This window comes from Ascidiella aspersa, chromosome 2, assembly GCF_963924565.1.
Source record: "Ascidiella aspersa chromosome 2, kaAscAspe10.2, whole genome shotgun sequence".
Classification (NCBI taxonomy): domain Eukaryota; kingdom Metazoa; phylum Chordata; class Ascidiacea; order Phlebobranchia; family Ascidiidae; genus Ascidiella; species Ascidiella aspersa.
In genome coordinates, this window is record NC_139448.1 from 16,779,730 (window position 1) to 16,800,493 (window position 20,764).

The window sequence follows — 20,764 nt, forward strand, 5'->3', positions numbered from 1 at the left end:
TATAGATTGTTTATTATTTTAAAAAGTACACAATTTTGATCATAGAATTGTTATGTGTTGGCAGTTGTACTTTGATACTCCTATTTTGAGTTGAATTCCTGTACATTGAGTTAAATTTCCCCTTCCTGTTAAATGTACAGGTATAACATTCGCATTGGCATATTGAGGATGTACCAGGCTATGCTTCTCCATCTAAGGCCTAAAGTATATTTTGTTGTTTTAATTACGCAAACGCAAAAAATTTCCGCGCTTTGCGCGAACTTCAGCCTGGTTTTGCTGGGTCTATGTGTCTTTGTTTTCAACAAATCTATATATCCCAAAGGTAATATGCATACTATGGGCCATGTTGCACTGTGACAAATTTCTGTTTAAGACTGTGACAATTTCTATTCAATTTAATTATAAATATCATTATTTCGAGCAATATAAATTGGAAATTTATCCAAAGAATATTTTTTCGTGCTTTTCAATTTTGTTTTGAGCTGCATGTTTTCACACAAGTTCCCCGGAAAACAGCTTATCTATGTAACAGGAGTAAGAAGAGCAGACATGTGCACCCCCAGACCCCAGATTGTACCTTCACATGTCCCTTATGTATCTGTTAATGACTTAATGTCACAAAAAAATTTTGCGCCTTCGGCCCAACGTTTTTTTATTTCATTTACTTATTAATAGCCTTGTTTATTGCCAAAATATGGCAAGGTTCATACATTCCTTGGGCGAACACGTCATTTAAGTTTAGGGGCGCGACCAAAAACCGAAGAATTTAGGCAAAAAATGCTTGTCACCAGAAGGCTACCAAGATTCTGCCGACCTGATGTACAGTATACAGTACGTGTGGCAAATAGAGAAAACATTAACCTAAATCTGTGGTTCTGAAAATTGTTCACCTTGTGGACTCCTTATGCTTTCTTTTACCTTCCTGGGGTCTGAGGACCACAGTTTAGATCCACTTACCTAAATATTCATTTCTTACAATAATTTTTTGTTGAAATAGTCATTCACCAGGGTTAGCCAACACGTTGATCTCGATCAACCCGTCATCACACATTTCACCTGGTTGATGGCATGGAATATGTGACATCATTATAGTAGCCATCGCTTGCAAGCGGAACATTAAAATGACCAATTGTTGTCTGGACAATCCGAATAAAGAGCTCTTTTACGGCTACACCTGTCATATACTATTACTAATTTTTGTTTTGTTCAATTCTACCCACACACCACTATGCCATTACATCACCTTAAGCAACCAATTTAAATTAACCTTATGATTTATTTTAAATAGGTGGTACTTTAATGCAGATACACAAAAGTATATTATTATTGATTTCCCTTTTGATGCTTAAAGATTAACAACAACTTTTGATACTGAAAAATAACCATGGTGAGATATTAGATTTACATATTTTAGTTTTCATACATTAACAATGTTTGTATATCAATTCATTATATACAATAGATAAAACTATTGAGTGCTCAGTTTATTTGAATAGTTTTTATTTTGAATATTGTTTTTTCATGTTTACAAAAAAATATATACTATTTGTATCCAATTTTATTCAGGGAGAAAGGAAGGGTGTGAACAAGTATTATCCACCTGATTTCGACTACAAGAAACATGGTTCCCTTGACCGTTATCATAATTCCCATCCTCTACGTGAAAGGGCAAAAAAAATCTCTGAGGTAGTATTTTGTTTGAATTGATTTCAGTATTATTAGGGTACGCTTAAGAATCTCTTTAGGCATACCATTAAAAATCACTCATCATAGTTAGATCAAAATAATTTTTTTATTCAAACTGTTTAAGAAATGTAGTTTTAGAAAAAGAGCCTAGTCTGCCAATTTAGAAACTAATGATTCACAGTACCTAAACATTTTAGGGCATCCTTATCATTAGATTTGAAATGCCATACAATATTTGGTGCAATGGTTGTAATAAACACATTGGAATGGGAGTAAGATACAACTCAGAAAAGAAAAAGGTATGTGTATTTTCACTAATATTTTACTTTTTTTGAAATATTTTTCATAGGTAGGATACAATGTTTGATTCTGGTGAAAATAATAATAATTAAACCATATATACAATTTTTATTAGACATTTGGGAATTGCATTAGGCTTTTGTTTTGAATTTCAGACAAAATGTAAGAAGCAGTAGTAATGTTCAAGGTAGAATGTTAGAGTCTTATGATTTAAATCCTAATTTGAATATCCGATAATTGGAACCGTTAATTTCTAAACATAATTGTTTGTGATATATTGCACAACCTTTATTGTGGTTTTATCACAAGTGATTTTTACACACTTATTACACCCATAAATTAAAAGTCAAAGTCATAACTCGCGCATTTTGATTCCCTGTTAGAAGTCAAGGGCAACTAAAAATGCTCTGCACATCCACAATATGCACCTATGAATAGGTCAGATAATTACTTTTTTGTAAAAAAGGTTGGGAATTACTATTCAACCATCATCTACAAGTTCCGAATGAAATGCCATCTCTGTGACCAATATTTTGAGATCCAAACTGATCCTGCCAATTGTGACTACAAAATACTTAGTGGAGCCAGGAGAAAAGAGGAGAGATGGGATGCAAAGAGCAATGAACAGATTGAAATGACAGGTTCTACTATTTTGATTAAATAACATAATACTCCTACTGTGTATTTTTAGTTTATTAATTTACCATATGTATTTGTTCCACCCATCTCATATTACTTCCAATTAAAATAAGTAACAATGTTTTTTTAAACTTATCTTTCTGCCTCCTAAGTATAATACCCTTCAATATATTTTACATATTTTTTTGTTTTTTCAGATAGAGAAGTTAAGAAGCAGTTAAACAGTGATCCCATGTTTAAGCTGGAACATGAAGCCAAGGACCACAAAAAACTTGAAAAAGTCATTCCTACTTTAGAAGAGATCCAAGACATTCAAGATGAAAAACTTGATGACTACCTTCTCAACAAGGAACTACGGAGGACTTTTCGAGAGCAGAAAAAGGTAGCTTAGCTGCTTGTCTGTCGTTAACTAATCTAAAATGTATGTCAGACTTGCCTGAGTCAAATTATTTTATATCCGCGAGTCAAGTATAGACTTAGCCAGACAGTATGGCAGAAAGCTGGCGACTTGTCAACTATGTCGGTCGACGAATCAGACAGAAAATCGAATAAATTAGTCCAAAAAAAAAATAATAATTCTGAAAAAAAAAATATATATTTTTTTTTTGTAAAAATCGATTTACCAAAAAAACGTGTGCTTGTTCTACACATATTCAATCCAATATATTTTTAAAATGCTGAATATGTAGGAACATTATGCACTAAAATTGGCAGGAAATAATTTTTTTGCGCATTGTTTAGCAGGGAAAAGCCAGTGTTTGGCATATTATAGATTGTTTATTAGTTTAAAAAGTACTAACTTTCAATAGAACTGTTACAAGTGTATTTGCAGTTTAGCTATGGTTGTGTCTCTCAAGCATATCTTTCAGTCAAAGGTACTATGCATATGACATGTTGCACTTCACTGTGTGACTTTAATTAGGCAAACAATTTCTATTAGCTTGGACACTGTTATTTTTTTATTAAAAATTACACTGTTATTTTTTTATTAAAAATTACACTGTTATTTTTTTATTCAAAATTACACTGTTCTTTTTTTATTAAAAAATTCTCCAATTTAAAAAAAAAAATCTTCACAATTTTAGGAATTTGTTTTCGCTTTTTAATCTTTTGAGCTGCATGTGTGCACATGACTCCGCCCCAAAATTATCTATGTAACAGTGTTAGAGTAAGAAAAGCAGACATGTACACCCCCAGTCCCCCAGGCTGTACTTCAGTATACCCCATATGTATTTCTTTATGTCACAAAAAAATTACTAATTCATCCTTCATTACTTCTTAATAATCTTGTTTATCGCCTAAACAAGGTTGATACATTCCTTAGACAAGCACATCATTTAAGTTTTACATGACCAAAAAACCGAAGAATTTACGCCAAAAATGGCAAGATTCTGCCAGCCTGTAGCCAGGATATCGCTTTTTTGAACCGATACCGGAACCAGATATTTTGCATTTTCGCTAAAATGTTCTTGTATCAGATGTTGTACAAAAATTCTGTTTTATACAAATTTGCTGCTTATAAAACCAATGTTGGGTAAAAAAACGTTTTTATGTCATGCAACTGTGTACAGTAACTTCAATAAGTGAAATGTTATTTAGCTAAAAGTTTTATTTTGTGTTCTCAAATAGTCACAGTTCCAATTAAATACAAAACAGAAGTGTGTCATTTACAGGGGGGCATCCATGGAGCACCAGGCCATGCCCCTCCGCCTAAAACATATTTTTTTAACTACATAAATACAAAAATTATCTGTAATAAGTTAATGTAATTATCTCTTAAGGCACTTTGGATGTTGCACTTTCGCACACACCCCCCTCCCCCACATATTAAGTGTCAATCAAATGTTATTGTGCGAATAACTAAAGTGTAATGTCAGGTGCAGAGAGATTCGCAATATCCTAAATGCGTTAAATTGCAAAAGTACCATTGTATTACAAAATGTGTTTTGGGGTTACTGGGTCAAGTTTTAAGAATTATTTAATTCTCTAAGCCCATCTGCTATCACTGTTACTTAAATATAGAATAATCTGCTTCATTCAGGCAGTGTATTTATAGCAATATAAACATCGCTTAGTGAAGTATTTATGGCACTTGAATGTTGAAATGTAAACCAATCCAAAATTTGATAGAAATCTTTGGTTTTCTTTAGTAATTACTAGACGAAATACCCGGCGTTGCCCAGGTTAAATAGAATATTTACCGATTATTCGTAAGGTCTTCGTTAATGACATAAATAATGAAAACATATTTTTTTAAATGTCATAACAAATTTGCTTATGCCTAAACATTTGAACTAAGTGTCACTAAATAGAAATTTGCAAATCATGTTATGTGAAGTCAGTTAACTATAGCGCACAACACTTGGCTAAGTATGCTATACATCTTTTAAGTAACGAAAACCTGTGATGTTTGTCAATTGAGAATAACTCCCAAACATAAAACTTTAGGATGCAGCAGCAATTGCTTAGACTTGCTTGATAGCGTCATGTTTAAGTAAATACGTAATCCCGGTGCTAAACTGCGTCAAACATGAGAAAAATCCTCATTGAAAAACCAAATGCCTACTGTTAACTACTGCAATAAACGCAATATTTTGCGAAGTATTGCGTGGGTAAACACATTGTAAGAAGTCATTAGGCTTTGGCCTCAATTACTATCGCTAACAAACGGCTTAAAAATAAAAATTCAATTCTTCGTAAAATTTGCGAACTCTACCTAAATTTAACGCGTAAACAGGCATCAATAAGTTCCTAAACATAATAGTCTTAGTTGGAAACATTAAAATTTTACTTTACTAAGGAAATATACTTACTTTTATTTTTTTATTTCCCGGCAGGCAGGGGCGTATCCAGAAATTCAAAAAGGGGGGGTTCCGAATTTTCAACTTAGAGAATTCCCCGTTGTTTTTTCGTCTGACGTTAATGACGTCATAAAATAGTGACGGATATGACGTCATAAAATACCGATGGTAATGACGTCATAAACAAGAAAAAAATCACCCGAAACAGCCAATTAACGTCCAGCAAAAGCGAACATTTAGACGCAAAGCGAACACATGCGTTGTCCACAATTCCTAAAAAACTATCTAGCGTTTACCGTCGACCAAACAAAAGACGAAAAACGCGTTTTGCGTTTGATTTTGGTTTCGCATTAGCTTAAGACGCGTGACCCAATTACATTTAAAAACACGCAGCTTCGGACGGTGAGCAAATCTCTGACAAAAACAAACAAAAAACGATAATGTCACTTACGAAAAGGGGGGGTCCAAACCCCCCCCCCCCCCCTGGATACGCCACTGTCGGCAGGTAATTGCGCTTGAAAAAAAGTTTTGTACGGATACGTTAAACTTGGACTTCTTTTACTTAAACTCTGCCTAACACAAAAACTTCTAAATATACCTATATTAAATTAACTAACGCTGGGAATCTGGGATACATGCTTAAATACAATCTTGGTAAGTGATAAAGCTAATTGTAAATTGCATTGAGTGTGACGTAACATTTCCATTGTGATGCAACACAAATATATTGTAAATTGAAAGTGAGCATTGTAACAGTTTTCCACCAGTGAGGTTTGAACTCATGACCCTGGTTCACGAGACCAGTTTTCTACCACTGAGCTAAAGCGGCGCAAAGTCAATGCTGCTCGAAATTCACGTTATAATCATCACCGACTGGCCGAACATCTTGCCACACACATACACACACACACACACATCTCACAAATTTTCTTTTTTATTATGTAGATGTCTTTTTTTCATAATCGTGTAAGTAAGTTTTTTTTTATGTATAGCGCATTACAGTTGTTTGTTATGTCACAATTGTGATTCGTATAAAGGTAAGTTGCAAACGAATAATAATAACTAAAATATAAGGTGAAAATTATTGATTATAAAGTCCAATATTTGGAGTTGTCCTAATACTTTAGAGTTCCAAAGGCAACATGTACGTACCACCTACATAAAATTTATCATCTTTGTTAATTGCATCTCCGACGTTTTTAAAATCTTGACAATGATGAAAATCCCGGGGTCCTGAAGCAATTACTTCCAAAAAAACACTTTAATAACCCTAAGCGATTCATAATATTAAAATGCAAAAAGTAGCTTAACCATAAAAAACTAATCTTAAAAAACAACAGTTCTGTCAATTAGTGCTTTAATATTCAACTGAAGTATATAGATTGGGCCAAATAATCATTAGTATGTTATGAGTTTGTTTGGCACAACGGACCATACACATAGCGTTAACGGCGCGTTTGGGATAAAAATATTTCTTTATATCAGGCAAAAAAACAATATATACATAAAAAAAGAAAAATATTTTATGATTATATAGTAAAATGTGGCAAATAATATAGCTTGTGGTGATGTTTCCTGATTTCCCTCACCCTGGTTCAGCCCCTGAACGACTAATCTGACAACACTGTTGAGTATATAGCCTTGTTGTTACACACTCATGGCAGTGTAATTGAACATAAGGAACAGTGAAAATAGATTCACATGACTGAGGAGAAAGATAAGTGATTGGACTAAAATAATGCTTCACAGCAAAATGTAGTTTAGCAAAATATATATTATATTTGTGTTTTCAAAAATTGATACTTAATATATTAAAAAGGATTTTTCTCAGTGAGTCTTTACCGCTGCTCTCACAAAGCGTTCACGCCCGCCAGTTTAAGAACCTCTGGTTTAGAAGGTTTAGAAGTTTACTTTTGATTACAAAATACATAATGTTAGCAAATTGTTTAACGATTAGTTGCTGATCCTAAAGGATATATATATGATTAATTCGTTTCCCCCTTCCCAAAAAATTTATGTTTAATAATTATTTAAAAAAATACTAGAATGTGATTTTCTAGAATCCCCTATGATTCTACCTTTAAACCTTCTTAACAATGCAAATTACTTTGTCTGTTTTTCCTGATAAGTGATGTAAAACTCTTTATTTGTGTCTTTATTTTTATGCAGCACTGCATTTGTTTAGAATGCATAACATTAATTTTTATAAATAAGGACAAGAGAACACTTGTTTGCTCAGTGCTGTAAGGGAAATGAATTGTCAAAATCTAGTCAGCCCTTTTTAAAGCGCTTTTTGTAATGTTTGTTGCACACAGATCAAAGTTAGGCCACCTTTACTGTTAAAAGTATATTAGTTTGCATTCGCACAATCACTAGTTGTATTAATTAGGCATTACAGCAATGTGTTTAGTTAAAATGTTTTTTTCTTCTAGAAATTGGAGAGAGATGCAAACAATGACAACAAATTGCTTAAGAAATCATCTCTCAACATTGAACTTTTACCTGAAACAGAGGAAGATGTCAAGATGGCACAACTACTGAAGTATCAAACTGTAAAGTGTAAGTCAGCAAAATACTTTTGCAATTCTAAATGTTAATATGCCCTTATTTTTTCTTACAGTTACTAAACAGAATGAAGTACGTAAGGACATCAACCAAAAACCAATTCTTCAACTAAATCCCAAAAGCAAGTTTCAAACCACCCTTCAAAACTTAGCTACCAAGCTTCCTAAAACTTTGACTACTGCCTTAAAACCCAATATGCCAAGCACGTTGTGGTTATCTAGTAAAAAGAATATGTCAAAAACTCAAATTCCAAAGCAGCTAAATGGGGTTAAACTTGTGAGAAAGAAGAAACCCATGACAATGGAGAAACAGCAAAAACAGAATTTAAAACTTGCCACGAAATCAATTCAACTTAAAAAAAGTTTTCCTGCTTGCATTGCAACATCTAGTAAAAACTCAGCAGCAGCCGTTTGCACAAACAAGTTACAGAGAAAATCATCTTTGGTTGCTTATTCATTAGATTTGAGCTCAGAAAGTGACAATCAAGATTCTGATGTTTCATGATACCAGAATATTTTTGTTAATAAATTATAATTTTTTTTAATTGGCGTTTTATTATTTTTATTTATTATAATGTTAAAATTTGCTTTACTTGATTTTGTTTTTTTGTTTTTTTGTTATTTTTATTACTTGTTAGTTTCATTAAACTACCTAAAGCTTGTCATTTCAATTTGTTGCACTGGTCTTATCATGGTCCAAAGCGTCCACTTAAGTTAAAGTAATTAATCTTTGAACTTATCTTCAGATTTTTTCATGTGTTTTTAGTGAATTAGAATACAACTGCTTTAGTATGGGTTGCTGTTACAGTGCTACTAGAAGTAACAATGATGCACCTCCTAAACCTCAGTTTTGGAAACCACTGAAAAAACGTTCATGCACAGATGTTATTCCACTTTGCGTATTTGTGCTATTCTTTGCTGGAATGGTAAGAAATATTGCAATACCTCATCTGATTAATTGGTTCAAAATAGCTGATGCTGTTTTTAGTACGGTAGATTTTTGTTAGGTTGGTTACTTACAAATCTTTGTTCAGATCACAATCACTGCATTTGCTATTGCTAGTGGTGCGGCAGGAAGGCTGATAAATGGATATGACAGTTATGGTAATACTTGTGACAAAAGAAACAAGAAACTCACAGAACACCCAAATTCTGGCTTGGATTTAACTGGGAGAAAGTAATCGAGTTATTTGGATATTTTTTTTCAATTTGAAAAACATGCATAAGTTTTCTAAACAAAAAATGTTGTAGGTTTGTTTTCTTTATGGATGTCCTGGATCCTCGTGATTCACTGGAAATCTGTGTGAAGAAATGCCCTGATAGATTACTTCTTAAAGATGTAGGTTTACAAATAATTTAAAGCAGGTTCACCAAAAATTTAAGAGAGTTAAAATTTAAAATCTTTAAAAAAAAAAAAAATTAAAAAGGAGTTGATTAAACTTAGTTGCCTTGTCACTATATTCACGTTCTCTTTTACAAACATCCATCATTTTCAGGATTTGTACAAGTTTTATGAGGAAACGGGATCTGAGCTGTGTGACTACAGCATACCGCCAAATGAATACGGCAGCCAGGAAAATGGCAAGACTGGTCCCTGTCCTCACCTACCTGTTGAAGCAAGGTACTTGACATGATTATTTATTCCTAAGGTTAGCGCCGTCGAAGAGTAACTGGTCCTGGGCCGCGCAAGGCCAATGCCAAATTAAGTAAAAAATATGTAGAATTTACATATTTTTTACTAACCCGGCTGATGTAGATTGTATAATATTAATGTTTGCAGTAAGTTTTGCTGCCGTAAACTTAAACACAAAAAACAATTGTTTTAAACACACGTATATACATTCCAAACACATTTGGTAGTTTTTGGAACGCTTTTGTACACTTAAGAAGTTACGTTCCGAGTTTTGATAAGTCCATGTAAAATAAAAAGTTTGTCAGTTGTTTGTGTAAAATAAACTAAGTTTGTCAGTTGTCTTGTTCATTAAAAGTTACATTACAATGTCTAAATAACCAAAAAAATTACTTTAATTCTGTATAACAAGCATTCTCTGATGTATTTAACCACCATTTTCCCTTGTTATAAGCAGCTTTTAAGGCAAGGCCCAGGTTTCTCACATCGGCGTTATCATGACTGGTTCACCTATATTGTATTGCTCGCATCAAACATTTGGTTGACCTGTAAAAAACGATATCTGTACAACGGACCACGAATGCCGAACCTAACACGAACTTTTAGACAGCATCTGCTTTTGAACCTACATGAAGATGTTTATAGGTCTTAAAATAAATTCTTCTTTTGTATTTCAGTTCCCCTATTATATACCGATGCGTGCCAACGGATATTACGAAGTTAGTTGTGAACTTTGTTACGTTTGTTAACAATCTTGACCCACTGTCAAGAATTCTTGGTGACATCTACATGTGCAGATACGCCATAATCGGCTTGTGTTTTTTTGCTGTGTGTAAGTATTCTCCAAACGTGATATCTCCGAGTAGGGATGTTCAAAGTAGAATCCCAAGGTATTCTAGAATAATAGGTTTCGCATCTAGAATAACGAATCCAGAATAGCGAATCCTAGTATATTTTTATTAAATTATCTAACCTTGGTTTTGTTTGGGGAAAGGATTAAACTTAATCTACCCCACAGGGCCTACAATCACAGCAATAAATCGCCCAAACAATTTGCTAACATGTGTACATATAATAAAAAAATCTCCCATATGTTTAACATTCTTAACAACTGTCATTTGAAGCAGTTCTGTAAACTGTATTATGTCAACTGTCCAGGTTGTTGCCAAAACTTATATTTTTGCCAATAGTGAGTACAATGAAACACTGCACACAGAAGTTTTAAGCAATTCGGTCCTGTTTTTTAAAGCATTGTTGGGTTTTAGTGCTTCTTTTTTGACTAACATGATCTGTTATGCAGTCAAATAATGTACTGCAAAGAATACGAAGTTACTATTGACATAACGAATTCTTGACAATTACGCTGTGCATAACTGCATAACCTCGCTGAATATTGGCCTAAAGTTGACCTTAAGTAACCCTATAGCGCATTTTGTAGACGGCCAGCACGTTTTACAACGTAATATTACTTTTGCAACGCATTTAGGGAAATTGCGAACTCCACACCAGACATTACACGTTAGTCGCACGCTCAATAATGCTTGATTGACACTTAATTATTAGACGAAGGTTATCGCCAGACGCGGTAATTGGTCGCCCGAAAAAACGCTCACACTGCACTACCAGGTTACATTTAAAGCAAGCACTATAAATTGGTCGCCTCAGACAGGCCAACTTACCACACGCGTTTGTACAATTAGGCGCAACAATCGGCGGTAAAACATTAAATTATATCGGTTCCAATTACCCGAAATAAACGGCAGAATTGGATTCGAATCCCATCTGGATTCGAATCCAAGGATTCGATATTCTACTTTGAGCATCCCTATCTCCGAGTCTCGTTTGTTATTTGCAAAGCTCATATGTTTGTTAGTACTTTTTAACGACTTTGTATCTTTTTAACAGTGGTCTCCTTCGTTGTTGTACTTCTGATCAGGTATCTTGCCAGTATAGTGGTGTATATTATCAACATAGTGGTGGCTCTGTCTGCACTTGGTGAGTATTCTTTTAGTTTCGTCAACTTTGTAATCTTCCTTATTTGAAAAAAATAATCGCAGCACACCCCATCTACCACCTGGTTAAATTTGTTTTGCATGTTTGCAGTTGGAACTGGACTTCTGTGGTGGATGTACGCTTCTGCAAAATTAAATCTCAACAAACCACTCAACACAACTTACATTAGTGAACAGGAAAACGCGGACACTTTTTTGTGGTATTCCATTTTTGCCACTGTCTTTACGGTAAGTTTTTTTTTCTAACTGCATTGAATTTTACCTAATAAAACATTCATTTTAGTATTTAGTCCGGGTAAGCTGTTTTCTTTAATCAACTTCTCTAGCATTAACTAACTTATTTAGCGCCAATGTATTTAGAGCTAACAATATACCGTGTTGTTTTAAATATAAAATATATGGCTTGTTTTAACGTACAACTGAGATTTAATTACTATGATTGCAATTCAGTACCATCAGTGAAAAAGTAGTGTGTCTGGGAAAAACAGTGGTGGCGAAGGCGCTTTGTTTTTGCATACATAATTGGGGCATTTTTTGTTAATCAAGACCTATAAAAAGCGTGTGCAACATTAACCAACACAAATTGTTTAAAAAGTGAGGAATTTTTCGTTTTTCGCAATCTTTGAAGTTACAGAGTAAATTCGGATTTCGTCTTAACCTTAAGCCATCGCCCAAGAGTTATTTAACCTACCTTTTTTACAAAAATAACGCAATAAGATTTGTTTAGCATTTATTAGTGCAGGATGTAAAGAAAGAATTAGAACTAACCGGCTTTAATTTTCAGGTCATTATACTGCTTCTAATATTGGTTATGCGCAAGAGAGTAGCACTGACTGTTGACTTATTCCACGAAGCCGGTCGCTGCTTGGCCTACATACCATTTCTTCTCCTTCAGCCCTTATGGACTTTTCTTGTGCTCATTCTGTTCTGGATGTCGTGGCTAGTTGTGTTTGGATTTTTGGCAACAGCAGGTATTGTATAATTGCGATATGCTAATGTTAAAAAACAATAACCATAAACACCCACTGACTTCAAAGGCATTTGACGTTCGGTTATCGGGACTCTATAAAATGTAGTATGGAATGGTTTCATATAAGGGTATGCTGTATCTACCGGGAATACTTAAAAACAGATGTTCGTTTGAAGTGGGTATTTTCCAATGCCGGTGAAAAATTATTATGTCATTGTGTAACGGCCTATAACGAAGTTAGTTAACTAGTGTAAAATATTGGTACCGAAACGAGATAGATTGTCCTATTACCTTTCGCTGTTTACGGGTTCACTAATCCGGATCAACCATTGAAAGTCCCTGCATTTATCTGTAACTTTAAATGAGCTTTATTTTAGTATCGTTTCCCCCCAAACACTCAAATTTGTGTTTAAGCTCAGCTGTTTGGATCATTTTTTCAGCGTTGAAAAGCTTTTAGTTCCCTTTTAATTTGTTATTTACTATTTTCTTGTGGCAAGTATTGATGTTTAATATCTATTGAAATTCGCAATTGTAAAAATTTTAAAAGCCATATAGACAAAAACGACATTTTTTATTAAAAAACGTAACAGCATCATAATCGACAAAATTAAAAAATAGTCCTACTTTTCGCAAATATTTTCTAATTAACCTCGAATTTATCTTTCACTTCGGCGAATTATAGCGAATTTAAACTGCCAAAAATTAACAAAGCAAAGTGGCAAGAAACGAATGACGCCGTTTAGATTTTTACAGTCGGAGTGTGATTGATATATTTGTCTGATGATTTGGTTTGTGTTATGCAGGTGAACCTGTTATGGTAAACGAACACGAAGGCTGGATAAGGTATAACGAAACAGCGGTTGTGCGTTACATGTGGTGGTATCACGTGATTGGTCTGATATGGGTCAGTGAGTTCATACTCGCCTGTCAGCAGATGACCATCGCCGGAGCGGTGGCAAAATTTTACTTTACCAGGTAATATCAATAAAATATTTGATCTAGTATCTGACTATTGTCCTGTAATTAGTCAAAGGCAGCTAAATATTATTAGATTTTATCGATCGCCGCGCTACGCAAGTGAACATTCAAATATAGCGGTTGCCAAACTATGACCCGTGCATCTGGGGACGGGTTAATTTTATTCAAACCCGTCGCATATTTCTTTTTTGCAGGAACATGTTTGACTGTTCTAATTGTAAACTAAAATTTTATAACATTTTAAACTAAACGACACTTTGATAAAGCTCGCTATGAATATTTTGTTGAAATATGTTTTTACGGATTTATTCGTTTAATGCTGTTTTTTTTAACTGGCGCGCCATTGTCAGGCGCGCGCAAGGAAACAGAAAACTCTTAACAAACTTTTTGCATAATTTTTGTAATGTAAGTATGTGATGTCTAAATCCGAGCGAATGGAATTTTTATCAGGCTAATTAGTGATTGCCGTTTTTGACTTAATATTAGATGTTGCCATGATTCATATTGAATTTAAATTGCCCGTGCGCTGTTCGTGTGTTGGTCAGCCTGCACCAGGACTTCACTACATTATGCATTAGCCCGTTTTTTTGGTACATAACACACGTGTTAAACGGCAGTAAAATCTGTGCGTTTATTTACATGTTTGCCTTGGTGACAACTCAAGTTCACAATAATTACCTTAAAGAAAATTTGTCAAAAATTTCCAAATTGAGTCCACCAGTAGGTTGCGTGACAACGAATGTCAGTTGCTCAAATAACTTTCCAATCGGGCGAGTGAGTGTTAATCAACACTCGTCAAGAGCGAACTCGCATTGGCGACGGAGCGAGTGCGAAATCTTAACCCTGCTGTCATAAGTGAATCTAGTGTGATTTTCTTAAAAAATAGCACCAATTTGTTTAGCCTCTTGAAGTAGCACCAATTTGTAAGTAGCACCAATTTGTTTAGCCTCTTGAAGAAATGGATATTTTATGAGTGATCAACGTTGATCTTTCTATTATTCGCTGATGTAAACTACTAGCTCTATTATATTCTCGTAAATGTGTGAGATTAATATTTAAACTGTGTTACACTTCAATTGCAATGATCCGGAATTTTTAGCATGCTTCCAGTTTCTGTTTACTTTTTTCTGTTTTACTGGTAGTTTTTTTTTTAAATCGTGTGACTTTTTGTGAATTCGGATACATTTTTTTACCGAAGGTTGTGCTTTCTGTTTTCATAATTTTAAGTAATTAAGGCACAAGGGTTTAGTTTTACAATTATTTTTCTTTGTCTTTCGGCGGCTAAGCTCACTAAGTATACACTGCTTCCAACTATAAGAAATACGTAAAAAATTGCAAGCAATTCATAAAAAAATCGCACTCGCTTTGCTCGCCAGGTGCCTCACCACATTTTCAGAGATCCACAGGTGCGCCGAAAGGTAAAATTGTAAAGACACCCTGGATTAAAATAATCTAGATTCTAGCTAATGAACTTTAACACAAAAATTTACATCTTACCACCGATAATCAGCCCTTAAAGCAGGGGTGTCCAACTCAAACATGCCTACGTGTCAATTTTTATCTAATAACTTCTTCCTTTGCCAAAGTTTAGTAACTAATTCTTTCTTATATAAAAGCGTTTGTTTTACAATAACAAAAATAGTATGTAACATCAGAAGTAATTGGTAGTTGTAGTAATTGCTGCGATTTTTTATATTGTGAATAATCCATTACAATTGGTTAAATAGCAATTAGGTACTTTTCGGGGGGGGGGGGGAGCTTACGTGCCATTTTTATTAGTTCGCGTGCCGTGTTGGACACCTCTGTCCTAAAGAAAAGAACGCAACTCCTGATCTAAAGCAACTAACCTGACCCTAAACGACGTGTGACTAAATGCGATATTTGTTCTTGTTTTAGGGACAAAAAGAATCTGGGAAATCCGATAATCTCTTCCATCAGTCGCCTGATCGCTAATCACATCGGATCTTGCGCTCTCGGTTCTTTTATTATCGTTCTGGTAAAAATACCAAGATGTATCCTCATGTACATAGAACGGCAGATACGGGACTCGGTTAGTAGAGTTTTCTTTCAATAAAGACTTTTATAATAAAACTTTTTTTTTTATTATTTTAACTATTTTAGCCTAAAAATGAACAACAAAACCAAATAGGAACTGTTGATTAACTACTATAAGATACCAGTATGAATCGAAGCATCTTTGTTAAGATGATGTCGATTTAATCAACCTATATTTGGCTTTGGTATTCGTTTTCAAGCTACAACAAAGATTCGTGCATTCTCTAACTACACTGCATTATGTTCGGTAAAATACCGCTCTCAACAGAGTCGTCCAATGCATTCGAATTTTGCTGTGTCTTTATTTTTTTTGTATTGTAACAAAAAAATATTTTTTGCTGAGAGATTGCGAACTGCACTTTGTGGTTAACAAACGACTTTAAAAAAGTTTTTATTGATTGGTAGCAACTCACGACGGCATGTTCCTATGTTTGCCAATACAGTACGCTAACTTTACTGTTTTACGTCGACAGAAAAATATAATTGCCAAAATTCTAGTCAAGTGCTGCATCGTTTGTCTATGTATTTTGGAGAAGTGTCTGAGATATCTAAACTACGTAAGTACTTGTCTGGAGAGTTTGCCCGTTCCCCTTTAAAGGCATAAAAAAATAACAATATCACGAAAAATATATGGTCTTGCTGATGAACCCTATAAGCTTAAATACAAACTTGTTTTATTTTTATGAAACCTTAAGGCAGTGTTCTGGAGAACCTACTAGTTTTCGGCCACATAAACCGTAACGTTTTAAGGAAAAATCATGGCACTGAAGTTTGTTTTGTCCTTTTGTTTTTACTAAGTAAAATGGTTTCACAAAATACATATCAATTTCTTTTTAGCGTTTTTTACCGCTTAACAAGTTTTAAAACCGACGTTCACTAACCTACGTAACACACTGTTACTACAGGCGTGAAGCAGTTCGTTCTAAAATACGTCTTGTTCGAACAAGCATTTTTCTAATGTCTGACAGAACGCTTATTCACTTGTCGCGATCAACGGAACCAACTTTTGCAAATCGGCTTGCGACGCAGTGAGCACTCTGCTGTCCAACGCCTTGCGTGTGATCGCAATCAACTCCGTCGGCGCGTTCGTGCTGTTCCTTGGTACGTATACATCTACAGTAGAGTACCTTTGATGAATTATAGTTGATTTAGGGCGGTTACAAGCCTGTCACATAGTTCTGAAAAGAACACGTGCAAACCACACTTTAAGGTCATAATGTCGGCAAAATACATCTCGCTTGCAAACAGTGGCTAACTGCTGGGCAAAAGTTTTTGCAAACCCAGTTTAAACAACTTGGAATCGTACAGTGGTTTTTTACTTTTTGCATAAATTAAAAACAATGCAAGGGTAGTAAGCAATGAGAAATATGTGTAATAATGAGGCCAATACAATTTAAATGAATCTACTGTTGCTGCCATGCATTGTATCATTTGTCCTGTATAGGTTAACTAAGATTTCCTGTATAGGTTATCTAAACGTCGGTACATTTGACAAAATATGTTGCCGGAAGAACAATTTAAAAAATGATAGAATTTAAATCGCTATAATACTGTGAAAAATCGACGTACCCTACACGCGTCCCTTAGAACACGTTTTCGCGTTTGGAAAGCTTAGCATATCGCCAAGACTCAAAGCACGCCTAAACCTAACCTGTCGGCGCAGTTTTTATTAATCTATTTAGGAATTCTTTATCAGAACAATGTAGATCTCCTGTATAGGTTATCTAAGCGTCGGTACATGTTGCCTGAAAGAACATTTTTTTAAATTATACGGTTTAAATCGCTATAACAAAACTCGACGTACCCCTGCACGCGACCCTCATAACTCATTTTCGCGTTTGGAAGGCTTAGCATATCGCCAAGACTCCAAGCACGCCTAAACCTTACCTGTGGTTGGCGTAGGTAAGCTGGTAGTGGTTGCCGTGGTGGCGGGGATTGGAAGCGTTCTGGTGCTCAAGTACCACCCCAACATTCACCACGTGGCGGTGCCCGTCGGCGTTGTAGCGGTCTTCTCCTACCTGACCGCGCACTGCTTCCTCTCTATCTACGAGATGGCGATCGACACCCTACTGCTGTGCTTCTGCGAGGACTGCAGGGTTAACAACGGCACGCCCGGCAAGGAGTACTTCATGCCTAAGTCGCTCATGGTACGTTGTCGGATCTGTAATGTGGTGCACTTTGTTTGCACAGTTGTCCTTGTTTGCTTAGAGTAACTTGTTGACACGTGCGTCACGAATGCAGAACTTGACTTTTTACCCTGTAAGCAAATAAAGAGCCATCCCGACAGTGTGTTGTACCCCAAATCTATGGCTGAATATGTACATGTTTGCATTTTAACAATACCAGTACTTTTAATGGCCACTTTGTTAGGTTTTTAGTGCGAAACCATATTTGTGTACATTCCTACTAACACTGTTTATAAAACAAGGAGCCTCCTACTTCAAGTAATTAACTCAAAAATGCGTTTGTGATGTTAATTGGTTTACGCTCTTTTTTTCTCGCCAACCGAGTTCTAATTCCCAGTTATGAAATTAACATTTTTTTAAGTTAAAACATTTAGTAACCTCTTTAAAATAGTTAAAGTCATTTAAAGTCTGTTTTTTAACTTTTAAGATTTCGCAAACCGTTAAAATAGTAGCCAGTTTTTGATAGGCATGTTAGCTCCACATAGTGTGTAATGGCACCCATTAACCATGCCAAATCAACCGATATGAAGGCCACTTTGGTTTTATTCAAATTTATCCCGAACCCTTCGACTAGGTTTACGTCAAGAACAGCAGCAAGCAGATTAACGCACTAGAAGGCAAAAAGAAGAAAAATTCTGAAGAAGAGGAAAGACTCCACACAACGCCTGTTTAGGGAAGAGTGTGGACTTTTGCTTAGCAAAGATACTTTGATACTTATCCAGCCATTGCATTGGCGTTTTCGTCTGAAGCGCGTGTGATGTCTGGTAGAGGCCCTTCTGCTTTCTACTTTTTTATTTACTTTATATTTTTTTTTACTTTATACAACGGTGCATTTTGTCCTATTTTTTTGTTATCATTAGCGGTGCTTTTTACTTCACATGTTCGTATAATAACATTTAAAGGTACCTGTCAAAAGAAAATAAAACTCATCATTCTTAAACGCATTTCATAACTTTTGCAGCATAATCGATTTGACTGATTTAATTCCGCTGTTGTAATGATCGTACTGTTCTAACAAATGCATTGTGTGAGTGTTTTAATATCATGTGTACCTGCATTGCAGTTTTATAAAACATATTTGTTCGAAACAAACCACATTTTTTTCAACGCTTTTAATTTTGTTGCACGTTCGTAAAGTATTTTGTTAGTATGGTTTATGGTTCAAAGCCAATCAGGCCAATAACTTATTTTTTATTTCAAAACAATGTAGTGATTTTAGATTTGCAAAAGTTGAGCAAAGTGCGAACTATGCTTACAAAGGTAAAACTTGTTTTCCATATGTCATTTTTATTATTTCAAGTCAATCTAATCACTTGATTAAGAACAACATGTTTTAATCAAGGTCTACTTTTTAGTGTTATTTTTTAAACCTATGTCTGTAAATATTTCTGTATTTTATTCATATGCTCGAATAACACGTAGCAAACTATTTCGGTGTAATTGGTCGTTTTGATTTAGCTTTTTATTACAAGCTTTAAATCCGCATTATATATATCGATTGATTTATTGAAATAGTAAAAAAATATAGGGTTTGAAAAATTCAACTTTTCCGTCTTTAACTTTATTACCAAGACTGCAAAACGTTGCGAAAGGAATGTAGGTTTTGCATCAGTGCATGTCGGAGGCACGTTTAAAAGAGCCTTTTGTGCCGTTGCTTGCTTGACTTGGCTCTGCACGACCGGAGGCCTGCAATCCTGTTTTACCTGAATTTCCTGTGTGCGTCACCGACCGTAAAAACGGCATTCCTACCTTGAAAGATTTATTTCAGGTCGTGGGGTTGCTTTTGGGACAGACCGTTGAATCCTTTTTGTTTGCAAAACGCTCGATTGCCCATGCGGTGGCGGGGATTTTAAACTTTACCCAAGTTCATTATTGCCGAGTCCTAACAACAGATTTAATGCGATGGACCAGTTCCAAACATCAATCAACCATAAACCCTAAGTTTATTACTATCAATTTAGTACTTAAGGATTTAAGTAGCTTTCGGTGTGCGCTGCGTGAAATGTACCTAGTCGCACCATAAGAACAGACAAACTTAATAGACGGTAAACGATTCGTTATAGATTCTGAGCCAATGTCCGAATACTAACATTTGTTACGGCTTATAAACCCACACTAATATAATCCTTTTCAATCTGAAACATTTTGTTGTTAGACGAGCCCTACGGAAAGGTTGTAGTTTGTTCAAAGCAACGAAGATTCCTGAATGATTGAAACGAGCATAAGCATACGTGGCACAGCCATAGAAAACAGTAAAATTACGGTAAAGGCATTTAGTCTGAATAAAATATCGGCAACCTTTCAAGCTTTAAAGGAATTTAGTGAACCAACATTGAAGTTCCAAAATTTGCTGTAACCTAACAGGCATTCCTGTTGGCTAACGGCCGTTAACCTTAAGATTACTTACCTTCTCTTTCACTCCAGTAAACGTTTTTCATCTTACCGAAATTAAGGTTAGATTTAGTATATTATCATAAAGAGGTTGCTAACTAATTTGGTTTACCATGAGACGCGTACTCGTTTTTCACTGTTTCTTATGTCTGTCTTTGCCTGAGGGCGTTGAGATCCGTAGATGGCTTAATGTTTTAGCGCAAGGGCAAATCATTTTGCAAAGATGTGAAAGAATCTTACTGTGGAGAATATTAGGTGGGCATTCGGTAAAAATATTACGACATCTTTGATTAATCATAGATTTTCGATTTTATTAAGGTTAAGGATAATGAAAGTTAATTTATTTAACTTTATATTTTTTAGGTGATGTAGGTCTATGTTAACTTATGACGACTGTGTCCAAGATTATTACAAATTTTGTACAACTTGTATTTTATATTTCAGCTGTTAAAGGCGCCCCGTATAAAACACAGAGCGTGTCTTTGCTATAAATCCCTCGTTCGGCTGTGTTATTCCAGAATGTTGTGTTTTGTGAGGGAATATCATGCAAGA

The 20,764-nt window shown here is 34.9% G+C and overlaps 2 protein-coding genes across 2 annotated transcripts; both read left to right on the forward strand.

Moving 5' to 3' along the window:
* Positions 1-1,039: 1,039 nt before the first annotated feature.
* On the forward strand, positions 1,040-8,594 carry LOC146164038 (coiled-coil domain-containing protein 130 homolog). Its single transcript, XM_083383106.1, has 7 exons — positions 1,040-1,387; positions 1,567-1,686; positions 1,884-1,985; positions 2,453-2,627; positions 2,823-3,007; positions 7,859-7,985; positions 8,047-8,594. Exons 1-7 carry the CDS (start codon positions 1,385-1,387, stop codon positions 8,493-8,495), a joined length of 1,161 nt encoding a protein of 386 aa, XP_083239232.1. The 5' UTR covers positions 1,040-1,384; the 3' UTR covers positions 8,496-8,594.
* Positions 8,595-8,610: 16 nt separating this feature from the next.
* On the forward strand, positions 8,611-19,128 carry LOC146164039 (choline transporter-like protein 1). Its single transcript, XM_083383105.1, has 14 exons — positions 8,611-8,916; positions 9,025-9,167; positions 9,242-9,329; positions 9,487-9,611; positions 10,298-10,452; positions 11,526-11,615; positions 11,724-11,860; positions 12,417-12,603; positions 13,406-13,577; positions 15,477-15,630; positions 16,109-16,192; positions 16,604-16,736; positions 17,538-17,782; positions 18,396-19,128. The coding sequence occupies exons 1-14, from the start codon at positions 8,782-8,784 to the stop codon at positions 18,492-18,494; spliced, it is 1,947 nt and encodes a 648-aa protein (XP_083239231.1). The 5' UTR covers positions 8,611-8,781; the 3' UTR covers positions 18,495-19,128.
* Positions 19,129-20,764: the final 1,636 nt, after the last annotated feature.